The following is a 12,795-nucleotide window of genomic DNA, read 5'->3' as shown; positions in this document are numbered from 1 at the left end:
TGTTCTGTCCTGAGCCAAATTTGGTGCATTATGGGGTAGGATGCTTGTGAGGAACAGATGTCTGGAAGGTGTCAGACATTGGGTTTTAGGTCTTCCCACAGGTGCCAGGGGACCATGGGTTTCTTCCATCCTGTTTTCATTGGGTCAATGAGTTAGTCTATGGTTTCAAAAGATAAAAGTTGTTGTAATCTGTCAGTGCTGAATGTCTTTTAGGGCTAACCCACGTTGACCCTTGGGGTCTCTGCATCTGTTTTGTAGCTCTGGGCCTGAGAGAGTCCAAACAGCAAAAAAAAAAAGAGATGTTACTTGTCATCTATCCTTATTTCCTTCCAGAATTCAAACTGATGGGACAAGCCCTTTCTTTATGTAGCTTGTTCATGGGTGTGCAGGGGCAAGTAGCAAAGTCTTTGTATTGTGATGTCCCACAGTGTCCCATTTAGTTTTTATAGTTCTTCCTGATGGGCAAGAGGTAATTCCTTTAATAGAAATTTAGTATTTTGCACTAGTAAAGTTTTTTTTCTTGTTTTGAGTTGTAGTTCAGAACAAACATTTTAAAGTATTACCTTATAGCATGGGATACAGACATAAGCAGGGTTAATACATACAGCAACTTACAAGCACTTCATAAAGTCTAAACACATTGTTGTAAGTCCAATACCCATCTTTACCATACTAACACACAGGTGAGCTGGGCTGGTTTCCAGCAATGAATTTCACTGCTCAGCTAAGGCCTAAAGTTTGGCCTGGTTTGCCAGGGCTACACTTTAAATGTCTAAGTTCACAACTGGTCCATCTATTTTCACCCTTGTATTAATTGTTCCTTAATTATGTGCATTGAGACTTCTGCAAATCATAATTTTTTAATTCATTAGGCCAAATTCACCACTGACTTAAGTGGGAATAAAAATGTTGAAGTCAATGAATTTAGCCCTTTATTTTCTCTGTGCTTATATATATATGTTAACCATAAAGTAGCTATTTGAAAATTCCTTATGTTCTAAACTGTGGTAATTCATACTTTTTGAAAACTTTTTGTATGTAGCTTGAAATATTGCATATTAGGCAATTTGTATTTGAAATACAGTATACTAGTGTGTTAGCCTTCAAGGTGAATCACTTCCTATGTGATTGGTACTGCGTAAATCATCTTTATCCTGTCACTAATAAAAATGAAACGCTTTGGTAATCAAACATTTTCAAGTGTACTTCTTCCCTAACAACTTAACCAGGGGCTTAAAAATTTACCTAACACCAACTAGTTCATGGGCTAAGCCTGGTTGCCAAACTGAAATACACTGATTCCCCTTCTGGCCCATCTCCTGCTTTCTAGGCATTCCTTGGTTCTGAAGACTTTGTCCTGTTGGCTGAACTGTGCCCCAGTTTAATGCCAGGCTCCCACTTCCTCACCACACTTGTCCCTCCCACACAAACACCAAATAAGTCATGCTTCTTCCTCCCTCAACGTAGAATTTATTTATTTTATTTATTACTGGGCATCCTCCAAAAATAAACCAGCTTATGCTACTCACCCCTCTCCTCCCTCAAGTCCATAGAATCCTCTGCTGGGTGGCAGAAGGGAGTACATGCTCTCTTCTGTGGTGGGTAGTGTTGGTGGATGGCTGTGATATGCAGAACTGCGTGCTGGGGTGGTTCCAGGGGTGATACCTCTTCCTCCAGGGATTGAGGATAACATGCTCCAATCGCCCCCAGTACTCAACTACTGTAGCAGATCCCATCTCCCAACCAACAGTCACTGCATACTGGAGGTCTCTCTGCAGACATGACACTGGTTACACACAGATCATGTTTGGAGGTTACCTTTACAATCAAAGGGATAGAATTTTTTTTTTTTATTTAATGGAAGTTTTGATTCTGCAGAAGTTGCTAGCTCTTTCCCAGGAAAGATTCTTACTGGTCCTGGGCAAGTGGATTTTTCAAGCCCTGTGTTTAACACTATATGAAATACTGCCCAATGGATACTAATTTGATATTAATTGGATGCATTGTAGGCTTTTTTTTTCTTCTCCCTCTGGTACTTGAGGAATTCTCATGAGCCCATCACAGCATGGGTGTAGAGTGAGAAGAGGAGTCTCATCTGGCTGATCAGAACTCTAACATGTATCTTAGCAAATGAAAATCGTTACCATGACAACACATCAGCATTCATCAGCTCCTAAAACATAAAGACCATATTTAATAGAAGTGCAAATTAAAAGATGAACCACTACCCTTTTCAGTACCTCTAATCAGGACTGAAGAATTAAAAATTAAGTGAGAGAGCCATTCTGTTGTGAACAGATGGCTTTTCTTTATAGTCCTATAGGCACAAATTAAACGTGCATTTGCTGCCTTTTGACCATTTTGATCTTTACACTTTCTTTTCAAAACTAAGATTGTGCTGTACACAACTGTCTACAAAAATTCCCCATATATTAGAGCACTCGTTTATTGTGAGCTGCTGCCATGTATTGTGAGGTGCCATCACTGCTCTTAGGAAATTGTGGGAGTTTGGGGGCAAATTCCCATAAATCCCTTTGTTCAATTCCATAATCTACTTCTTTTTGCACCATTTTTCTTTCTCGCTGTCATCTCACTACCAGCTACATGGATGCCATATTAATTAGCAGAGCTCTCCTGTCTGTTTTAAATACAAGGCAGGGCACTTTTTGGTGTTTGTGCAACCAAAGCAGTAATACTGAGTATGACTGCAAGAGAGAGACTGGTAGGGTTAGAAGCAACCAAAGCAGGGACTGCTGCACTGAGGGGAGGGAGTAACATAGTGCCCAGCTGGGCTCGCCCATTCTGGACCCAGAACTGTGCAGGGAAGACAGTCACTCAGGGAGCACTTGGATCCAGATGTTTCCTCCCCCCTCCCACCCTGTGGACCTGAGAGAAAACTGCAGAGTGGAGCCATCCAGACCCTCCAGGTGGTAGTGGCAGAAGCAGACAAAACAGGGGCCTTTTGGCCCTTTGGATATTCAGAGAACGCTCTACAGTTTTTTGACTGGACCTTTTCTGCCCTGTGCTCGTTGGCTGTTTGTGCCCCATCTTCTTCCCTCAGTCTCTTCACCTCACTTTACTCCATACCTGCCCCTGTTATACTCGTCTTCCCTGTCCTGTTGTCCTCATCACCTTTCCCTCCATGATGTAACCCATCTCCCCCCCTCCCTCCCCCAGAAAATGTCATGTTAGTTCCACAATTTCTGTCATCATGTGGGTCGCTGTGCTTTTATGTTGTACTCTTTCCCCATCCTGTGTCTGTCTGGTCTATCATAGATTGTAAGCTTTTTGAGGCAGGGACTGTCTACTACTGTTTATATAGTGCCTTGCACAATGGGGCTCCATTTTTGGTTAGCCCGTAGGTACTACCATAATAAATAAGATCATGAATAACCAGAGTACCTGAGATATTTGTTGACCAACTGTCAACACAGGGTGGAGCAGTGGTTTGGGGCCCATTTTACGAGCATAGGGTGATAGGTCTGGATTGTGATGTAGGTCTGGGAAAACCAACAGCGCCTCCAGAGCTTTTGGATGCAAAAGGACACTTTCCTGGAGTCGTGATGAGCTCACCCCAGCACTGTAGTGCACAGATAACAAAATGAGAGCTGCTCTTACAGTGGAAAACTGGTAGCAATCACTGACTGGAAATTTGCAACTCTGGATTACCGGCAATCAGTTGGGGGCTGGAAAATTGCTATCATGGAGGCAGACGTCATCCAGGTGTGCACAGCAGTTAAGCATGTTCTGCTCCTCAGAGTTGTCGTGATAGATGACAACTAGGAAATAATAGATGGATTTGATGCAATGGGCTTCCCTAACTGTGGTGAGGTGATAGAGGAGATGCATATTCCAATATTGGTCCCCCTGACCTTTCCTCTGAGTATGTAAACAGAAAGGAGTGGTTATGCAAGTGTTGGTGGATTACTGTGAATGATTTACCTGACATCAGTGAAAGTCCACGGTACTCACATTTTTAGGAATACAGGACTTTTTGGAACATTGAAAGAAGGGACATACTTCCCAGACTATCCTATTGACATTAATGGGATTGCAATGCTAATTGTGATTCTCAAGAGTCCTTTGTTTCCCAAGCTCATGAAGCCATATACTGAGCATCTGGACAGAAGCAAGGACAGATTTAACTATTGTCTGAACTGGGGTAGGATGGTTGGGAAGTGTGCTTCTGGAAGATGGAAGGAGATATCTCAGGATGAGTGTAGACCTCAGTGAGGAAAATATTCCTTTTATTGATGCATATTGTCTATTGCATAACATCTGCAAGGCCAAAGGTGTTGGGGGGGGGGGGTGGCATGCTTTTGCCAGAATGGAGGGATGAGATGGACAGGCTGTCTGCTGACTTTGAGCAGCCTGACAAGCGATCAATTACTAGTGCCACCACAGATGCTGTGTGATTGAGAGGAGCTTTAGGAGCACACTTTGGCAGTATGCAGTAGCCACACAGTTGTTACTTTTGTGTTGGTGCATATACAGTCATTGGTTTATCAATGAGGTTTTTTATTGGTGTGGACATTGCTTTGGGGGATTTTCATCTCTGTTGGGAGGCAAAGAAAATCTGGGGTTTCACGAAGCAACTTTTTTAAAGCATAATTTACAATTTTTTTTTAAGTGCAAGGTGAGATACAGCTGCATCACAGTGAGCAGCAGGAGTGTGTGTGTGTGTGTCTCTATGTATGTATATAATTTATATATATATATAATATAGTGGTTTTCATCATTGTTCCATGGTGTTGAATGCCAGGGATACTGCTGTTGGGAAGATTGGCATTCTGGGGCCTTTGGGGCACGGGGAAGTCAAGGGGTGAATGGCACCAGCCAAAAGGAATTGTTCTCCAGGATGTGTAGTGGCTGCTAGATTGCTGACTGTGTAGGTGTTTTGATCAACTAGGGGTTCTAGCATCTGAATCTGTTTCAAGAACTTCGTCGTCTTTGGGCACTCATTGGTCCTTCTGTGGTTTGAAGCAAGGAAATTTCTGGTGTTATGTTTGGTTGGTTGTTTCTTTTGGGACTGTTGCCTAGTACTGCCATTTCATGCTCTTGAAATAAAGCTGCCAGTTCAGAACATTGCATGTGGCCATGTGTAGCTGCCATTTTGAGAGGGGGAGTTAGGGGAATGGAAAGGAGGAAGCCCCTTTTCAGGGGCAAACTATGGCCAGCACTACTGGGTCAGTCCTACTAAATTACACCTACCTGAGACCCTTTTAACAGTGTTTACTTGGCTTTATGAGTCCTGCTGTGTCTGAAAAAGCACCTGGTTCTTGATCACAGCAGCATCTGTATCCCTGTTCTAAGCAATCTCTTTAGTTGCCAGTTCCGGATTGCCCTCCAACACAAGATGTCTGCATGCTTTGGCAGGAAGGTGGTGGGGTCCTGACTAATTATGGTATTCAGCTGTTCATAATAAGAGTATTTCTTGGGGACAACAGACTAGAGATTATACTCCTTTTGTTTTCTGGAAAGCCAGATGCAGCCTGACACTGGCCATGCTGTACCCATGAGCCTCTAGGCCCTTTAAAATTTCCTGGTACATATCTTCATTCCTGCAGGAATTCTGCAGCTGTGCTTGCACACGTTTCTCCCTCATACAGGTCAAGGAAATTAAGAACCTATCTCAACATGTAGCAGCATGAGGGTGAGCTGAAGCCATACTGGGTAGGTGAGCATGCGAGATGGGCTAGCAAGAAAACAGGCATTGCCAAAACACCTTGGGGATTTTAAATGGGGAGGGCAAAAGGAGGGGTTTTTGTTTGCTGTGGCTATGTGTAGGCTGTTGTATGTTTACATTAGAATGCTACAGAAGTGAAAGGGACTCTTTCATCGCTAGAGGAAACCCACCTCTCTGAGAGGTGGTAGCTAGGTTGACAGAAGTGGTATCTACACTGGGGTTCAAAAAAGAACTAGATAAATTCATGTTGGATAGGTTCATCAATGGCAATTAACCAGGATGGGTAAGGATGGAGTCCCTAGCCTCTGTTTGCCAGAAACTGGGAATGGGTGATGGGATGGATCACTTGATCATTACCCATTCTGTTCTGTTCATTCACTCTGGGGAACCTGATATTGGCCACTGTTGGAAGACAGGATACTGAGCTAGATGGACCTTTGGTCTGACCCAGTATGGCAGTTCTTATGTTTAGGTCAGCTTAATTACATTACACAAGGCTTGAATTTTTTCACCGACCTAGCTTTGTGGTGTAGACAAGACTGCATATTTTAAAAAGCCCATGGCAGAGAGTCTGAGTGGGTCTAGTATCAGAGGGATAGCCATGTTAGTCTGGATCTGTAAAAGCAGCAAAGAATCCTGTGGCACCTTATAGACTAACAGACGTCTTGCAGCGTGAGCTTTCGTGGGTGAATACCCACTTCATCGGATGCAAGTAGACACCCACGAAAGCTCATGCTGCAAGACGTCTGTTAGTTTATAAGGTGCCACAGGATTCTTTGAGTGGGCCTATAGACTCAGGCTTGTGCTACCATGTTAAAAGTAGCGGTGTAGACATTACAACAAAGGATGGAGTCTAGGAAGAGGGGTAGGCTTCACCAACCAAGCTCCAGCCCAAGTCGCAACGTCTACACTGCTGCTTTTAGCATCATAGTGTGAGTCTGTAGACCCGGCCTCTGAAGGCTTCATTGGCAATAAATGAGGGTTTTGTCAGAAGGATTCAAAACTGAGAGCGGAGGCTTGCAAAGCTGTGTTAAGTGTTTTGTTTCAGCAGGACTACTACATCCTTGCTTCCTTTGAGCTGTGACTTGGATTACAAACAAATGGAGAAGAATAGGGCTGCCAAAATGTTGTCATTCTTGTCTGTCTAATTTGAAGGAGACACAGAAGGTTACATTCACATACCAGTTTTTCTTGCTGTAGTAGTAACATACTGACATAATTAGACTTGCTGTAATTCTTCTTTGAGTGATGGCACATGTCCATTCCACTTCAGATATGTGCCCCCACAGCCCCAGAGTCAGATTTTTTTTTCCCCCTTAGTGGTACCTGTCAGGCGGTAAATGCACCTTCTATTGCCTCCTGCTGCTCCGTGATGGTATAAAAGGAGGAGTTGCCACAGATCCTTCTGTTCCTTTTTACTACCTATGTCCATAGTTGGAGAGCTTTACCTTGCTTCTGCAAGTTTCTCCCCTTATAGGTGTTAGGGACTGAGACATGGGTAGTCATGCCTAGTGGCTGGAGCAGGAGACGGAAGCTGGGAATTGGAGCCAAGGTCAGAGCCAGAGTCCGAAGCTGAATGCCAGAGTTTGAGAGTCAGAGCTAGAATCAAATTCAGAGATTTGAGCCAAGTATCAGAGCTGGCATCTGAGTCAGAGAACGAATGCAGGGATCAGGCGTCAGGCAAGAAAGCAGGGTCCTATGTAGCAGGACCAGTTGTATGGACAACTTCTTATGCCCCCTTTCTATCTTAAATAGAAAGGGGGGAGGGATAGCTCAGTGGTTTGAGCATTGGCCTGCTAAACCCAGGGTTGGGAGTTCAATCCTTGAGGAGGCCACTTAGGGATCTGGGCCAAAAATTGGTCCTGCTAGTGAAGGTAGGGGGCTGGACTCAATGACATTTCAAGGTCCCTTCCAGTTCTAGGAGATTAGTATATCTCCAATTATTACCTTTAGAACAGCCAGATTGATGGATGGGGCCAGGTGCTCCTCCGATCAGGACTACTATGGGTAGTGCCTCTCTTAGGGTTATGGTTCCATTATCCACTGAGCCTGCCAGCCCCAGCAACTCACTGGATGGCATTGGGGATACGGTGATTGCCTGGAGACCCCAGGACCTGCGTTCAGGACCCGTGGATCCTCTCACTAGGCATTTATCTTCTCTTTCTGTAAATAATTTGTGGTATTTGTTAGTTAGATTAGTATAGGTTTCCTTTATTTCTTGGAGTGTTGGTTCCCTCTTATTTACAGGTGCTGACACCTGATACTGAGTTATGCCTCATCTCAGTGTTTAAGCCTTGTGCCAAGGCAAGAAATCTATGCCGGTGATTGACACTCATTCCACCTTCTTTAAGTGCCTTGGAGAGGATCACATTAGAGATTACTGCCAGATTTGCAAGGATTCCAAGCCCCGGACAAAAAAGTTCAGAGAGATGGCACAACACCAACATGAACATAAGAGTGGCCATACTGGGTCAGAGCAGTATCCTGTTTTCCAATAGTGCTTGGTGCCAGATGCTACAGAGGGAGCGAAGCGAGCAGGGCGATTTATCGAGTGATCTATCTATTCCCTGTTGTCCAGTCCCAATTTATACCATCTCCAAGATCTTAAGCAATTTTTGCAGCTTTTTTTTGGCTCAAGTACCTATATCAGACATTTGTAGAGCTGAAACTTAGACATTGGTGCATATCTCACTATTGCAGAGATGATGCCAAGTTTGGACAAGTGATTCTTCAGTTATTGTTGAAGTAGATTCCAAAACCCACTTCCTGATTGAACTGCTTGTTAGTCACCTGAAGTGCAATGGACATGCGCAATTACTCAAAGAAGAAAAAACTATTACGCTGTTTTGTAAGTTTTGTTCTTCAAGATATGTTGCACATGTCCATGCCATGACCCACCCTTCTTCCCCTCTATCAGAGTTGGTCTGGTAAGAAAGAACTGAGGGGGGTCTGGGGCAGCTGTACCTTTCATACCATTGTGCATGAGAACAAGGCAACTGGGCGCATGCAATGCCATGATGGAGATTTTTTCCCTAGTGGTACCCAACTCTAGTGCACTCGGTATGCACGCACTTGAATGGATGTGTGCAAAACATCTTGAAGAACAATAGTCACAGTACAGGTTAGTAGCAGTGTCCAAAGGTCCCATGAGTCCACATAGTGCTAGTTGCTGTACAAACATAATTAGATATGGTCTCTGTCCTGAAGAGCTGGGCACCTAATTAAAGACCAGCCATAAGTGAGCATAAAAACAGTAGCTGAAAAAATGAAGATGGAAGTAATAAGATAATGTAGTAACACAGGTTAGTAACATTTGCAACTTTGGTTCTGAATCCATTTAAAGTCTTTTCATAAGCCATAACCCCCTTGTTTCCCATAGTTATTTCTGTTCCTTCCAGCTTCCCAGGAGAAAAAGATGTGAGGTCCACTGCCTGTTATTTTTGTAGCCAAGAAAGCAAATAACTTGTCAGGTTTTTAACTTTTCACCTCTGAAATCCACTTTGACAGCCTTGTGTTGAGTTAATTGTGATAGATTTCCTTTCAGTGCTGTAGTTAAGCATTGCTGTCAGTCAGTATTACTTATGCCTGTCATGAGGTGATACACGAAATGAAACATTGTTGGTTTTGCCCCCTACTTTCTTATTTTACCCTCTAGCTCTGATTTCATGGCCTTACCACTTATTAATGCTTTCTCTCCCAAAGAAACTCAAATACTTGGCTGGTCAGTAATTGTGACACATCTAACATGGCGTCACAATAACCAGATCTACTTTTTGCAGGTGAAAGGAAGTTAGCCTTTCATATCTACTGGTGAATTTATAGGAATGACCGTGACTTCAAGTCATGCTCAGCCCTGTTCCCATCTAGGGATACAGTTGTGATGACAGATGAAATTTCAGCTGCCTGGCCTGGAGTATGCATAGTTGGTTGGGTAAATGAATGGGAAAAATAGAATACAAAGTATCCTCCATGTGTACTTTGCAAAAGCAATAAAAATGCAGAGTCTAGCTCTGCTAAACAAAGACTAAGGGAAGGAAGTGAGGACGTGAGGATGATTATATCTGAGATCATCAGCTTTTGACTAGGAAGAATGTCTTTAAAATCACAGTATAAAATCATGTCATGTTTCCTTACCCCAAAAGGCAACCTGCATTGTTCAGCACTCTTGAAGGTGGGTGGGACTTCACCAGTAGAATTTAACCTGGGGGATCCTAGTAAGTAGGCAGCTGTGGTGGATCTGTACTTTATAGACAAGCAAAAAAAGAAAGCAAGTGTTTTTGTTCGTTTGTTTTGTTTGTTTTGTGTTTGTTTGTTTTTCTGGAGGGGAGGAATGTTAATTTCTTAGAAGAGCAGTTGATACTGTTGTTTAGCATGGGGTTTCTTTCTTGCTTTCTTAATGCTTATATTTGCATTAAGTGAAGCCTGGCATATTGAGCATTGTTATGATGATCCCAACTTCCATAAGGCAGCTCTTGGTTGGGAGAATGATGGTAAAGGCTAGAATGATTCATAAGACAAAGTATGGCTTACTGCTGATGTTTTCCACAAAACTGCAGTCTGCCGCTATTTAATTATTCTTTTCTTTTCTAGCCATTTCATCCTATGGTCAATCTGGAATGCTCCAGGGATTTTCGACCATTTCTATGTGCCCTATATGCTCCAGTCTGTATGGAGTATGGACGTGTCACTCTCCCATGTCGCAGGCTTTGTCAACGTGCATACAGCGAATGTTCCAAACTCATGGAGATGTTTGGCGTCTCTTGGCCAGAGGATATGGAATGCAGCAGGTTAGCAAATCTGTTTTTTTCAGAACCATCATCTAAAAAATTTAATGTGTTCCAGGATGTTTTAAAATGTCTCTTTTCCAGTCCAGCAACATGTTTTCCACTATAAACAATAACCCTATTTTTCCTTCCTTTGTTTAGTGTATCAGCTTGTTTCCTGGGAAGGAAACTACTTTCATATTTCTCTCATTTTCCCCACACACGCCCACATGCCGAAAATATCTATATGTGATTAGGGTAAATTGAGTGTGATATTTTAAAGGGAATCAGTGTGCCAGTTCCATTTTATTTTCTTCCCCCACACTGTTTTGACCAGTGCACCAGTATGGTTAAAGCTGTAATAGATAGCCATAGATGACATTTTATACCTTTTAAACCAGTCTTGTAAAATTGTATTCAACTGAAGTGAGTACATTTTAGTCCAGGGGTCAGCAACCTTTCAGAAGTGGCGTGCCGAGTCTTCATTTATTCACTCAGATTTAAGGTTTCACGTGCCAGTAATACACTTTAACATTTTTAGAAGGTCTCTTTCTCTAAGTCTATAATATATAACTAAACTATTGTTGTATGTAAAGTAAATAAGGTTTTTTAAATGTTTAAGAAGCTTCATTTAAAATTAAATTAAAATGCAGAGCTCCCCGGACTGGTGGCCAGGACCTGGGCAGTGTGAGTGCCACTGAAAATCAGCTCACGTGCCGCCTTCGGCACCCGTGCCATAGGTTGCCTACCCCTGTTTTAGTCTTTTGTGTTTTAAAAATACTTATTTCAAAAAGCAAGCACCCCTGGAGAGAATGCAAACAAAACATTTGTTTTACTTTAAGGAGGTAGCTTTGTGGCACATTGAGCAGATAATGATCACAGTCTGCTTAGAGATCTGTGGTGAGGTTAAAAGCAAGGCAGACTAGAGCTTGCTTTTTTTGCCAAAGCATTGGTATTGTACTGTAAGGGCTTCCTTGTGCTGATGAGAATCCAGGAGAGACTTTGAGAACCTAATGGCAAAGACTGCCCCAGTTCCAGACTCTGGAGAGGGGTCTAGTTCCTCCAAGTCATCCTATTCCTCAGGTCCCCATCCCAAGAATATGGGCATCCGTTCCCTACCTGCTGTGTCGAGTCAGTCCCACGCACTCCAGCTGCTTTCACGTATGGCCTTAGGGCAGAGAGCTCAGTGTCAACATTCCAGAAATCCAGTGGCAATTCTTGTTTGAGCTACTTTTTAACAGCATGTAACCTTTTTCTCTGTAATTCCACTATTCTTTAGTTCATTTAAAAGTGGTATTGGTCTACAGATGGAGTCCTACTGAGCATTCTTTGCCAGTTTCAAGTAGATGTAAAAGTTGGGGGGGGGGGGGCTGATTTTTTTTGTTAGTGACTCATTCCTAATTTTCCAAAAAGACTCTTTTTTAAACTTAGATCTTGCCTAATCTAACTTTCCCATTACCCCTACTACCATTACAACTACCATAGTACTGTAGACAGTTTTGTCCGTGCCAGGCATTCAAAAGTCATGAGTCAGACCCTCAAATTGTGTTTTTTTTTTAAATTGTCTTCCAGTTTTTGAATCAACCCACAATGTGTGTGTCTCTCTCAGGTTCAAAATGGAACCTTAAGCACATAAAAATTTGACCTCCTTGCTGGCTGCTCAAAGGGCAAAGAGGACTCCACTTACTCTCTGCTAGCTTCTGGGGTTGGAAGCTGCTATTCTATTAGCTTTCCCTCTTCCTTTTTAGCTCTCCTCAGCCCCCACCCTCATTCTCCTCTTGTACTTCTTCAGTGTCCCTCCTGCTTTTCATGTTCTTGTTTTACCCTGTTTTCCCCTGAACCCCCTCAACCTTTTTCCCTACACGTCAATATTTCCATTGCACTATGCATTACCCTAACCCAGTGGTCCCCATTCTTTTTGTAGCCAGTAACACATTCATGTTTTCAGAAGAGCATGGCGGGCGCCAACAATTACTCACATACAGGGCCGGCTCCAGACGCCTGGGGCAGCACATGCTACGGGGCGGCATTTCGTCCATTCTGCAGAGTTGGCGCTTTTTTGGTTTTTTTGGCACCAGTTCTGGGCAGTGCGGAGAGAAGCCGGGAGTACAGAGAACACTGGTGCCCGCAGCCTGCAGCCCCAGAGTATTCTGTCACCAGCAGATGCGGGGCCACGGCTTCTCTCCAGCTTAAGCCGCGGCCCCACGCCTGCCGGGAACCGAGAACACTGGTGCCTGCAGCCCCGGAGTTCTCAGTCCTCAGCAGGCGCGGGGCTGCAGCTTCTCTCCCCTGCTGGGCACTAGGTGGGTGCACATTAATGCCCTGGCAGGTGCCATGGTGCCCACG

General features: G+C 43.5%; 1 protein-coding gene across 1 annotated transcript in view; it reads left to right on the top strand.

The window, feature by feature from the left end:
* Window positions 1-12,795, top strand: part of LOC120394546 (frizzled-3-like) — a 93,722-nt gene that overhangs the window by 32,864 nt on the left and 48,063 nt on the right. Inside the window, 1 exon segment of the mRNA XM_039518766.1 lies at window positions 10,277-10,473. Coding sequence (XP_039374700.1) covers window positions 10,277-10,473 — 197 coding nt within the window.

This window comes from Mauremys reevesii, unplaced genomic scaffold (assembly GCF_016161935.1).
Source record: "Mauremys reevesii isolate NIE-2019 unplaced genomic scaffold, ASM1616193v1 Contig64, whole genome shotgun sequence".
In the NCBI taxonomy this organism is placed as follows: domain Eukaryota; kingdom Metazoa; phylum Chordata; order Testudines; family Geoemydidae; genus Mauremys; species Mauremys reevesii.
The sequence above is the reverse complement of the archived record's forward strand: the minus strand, read 5'-3'. Positions and strand labels throughout refer to the sequence as shown.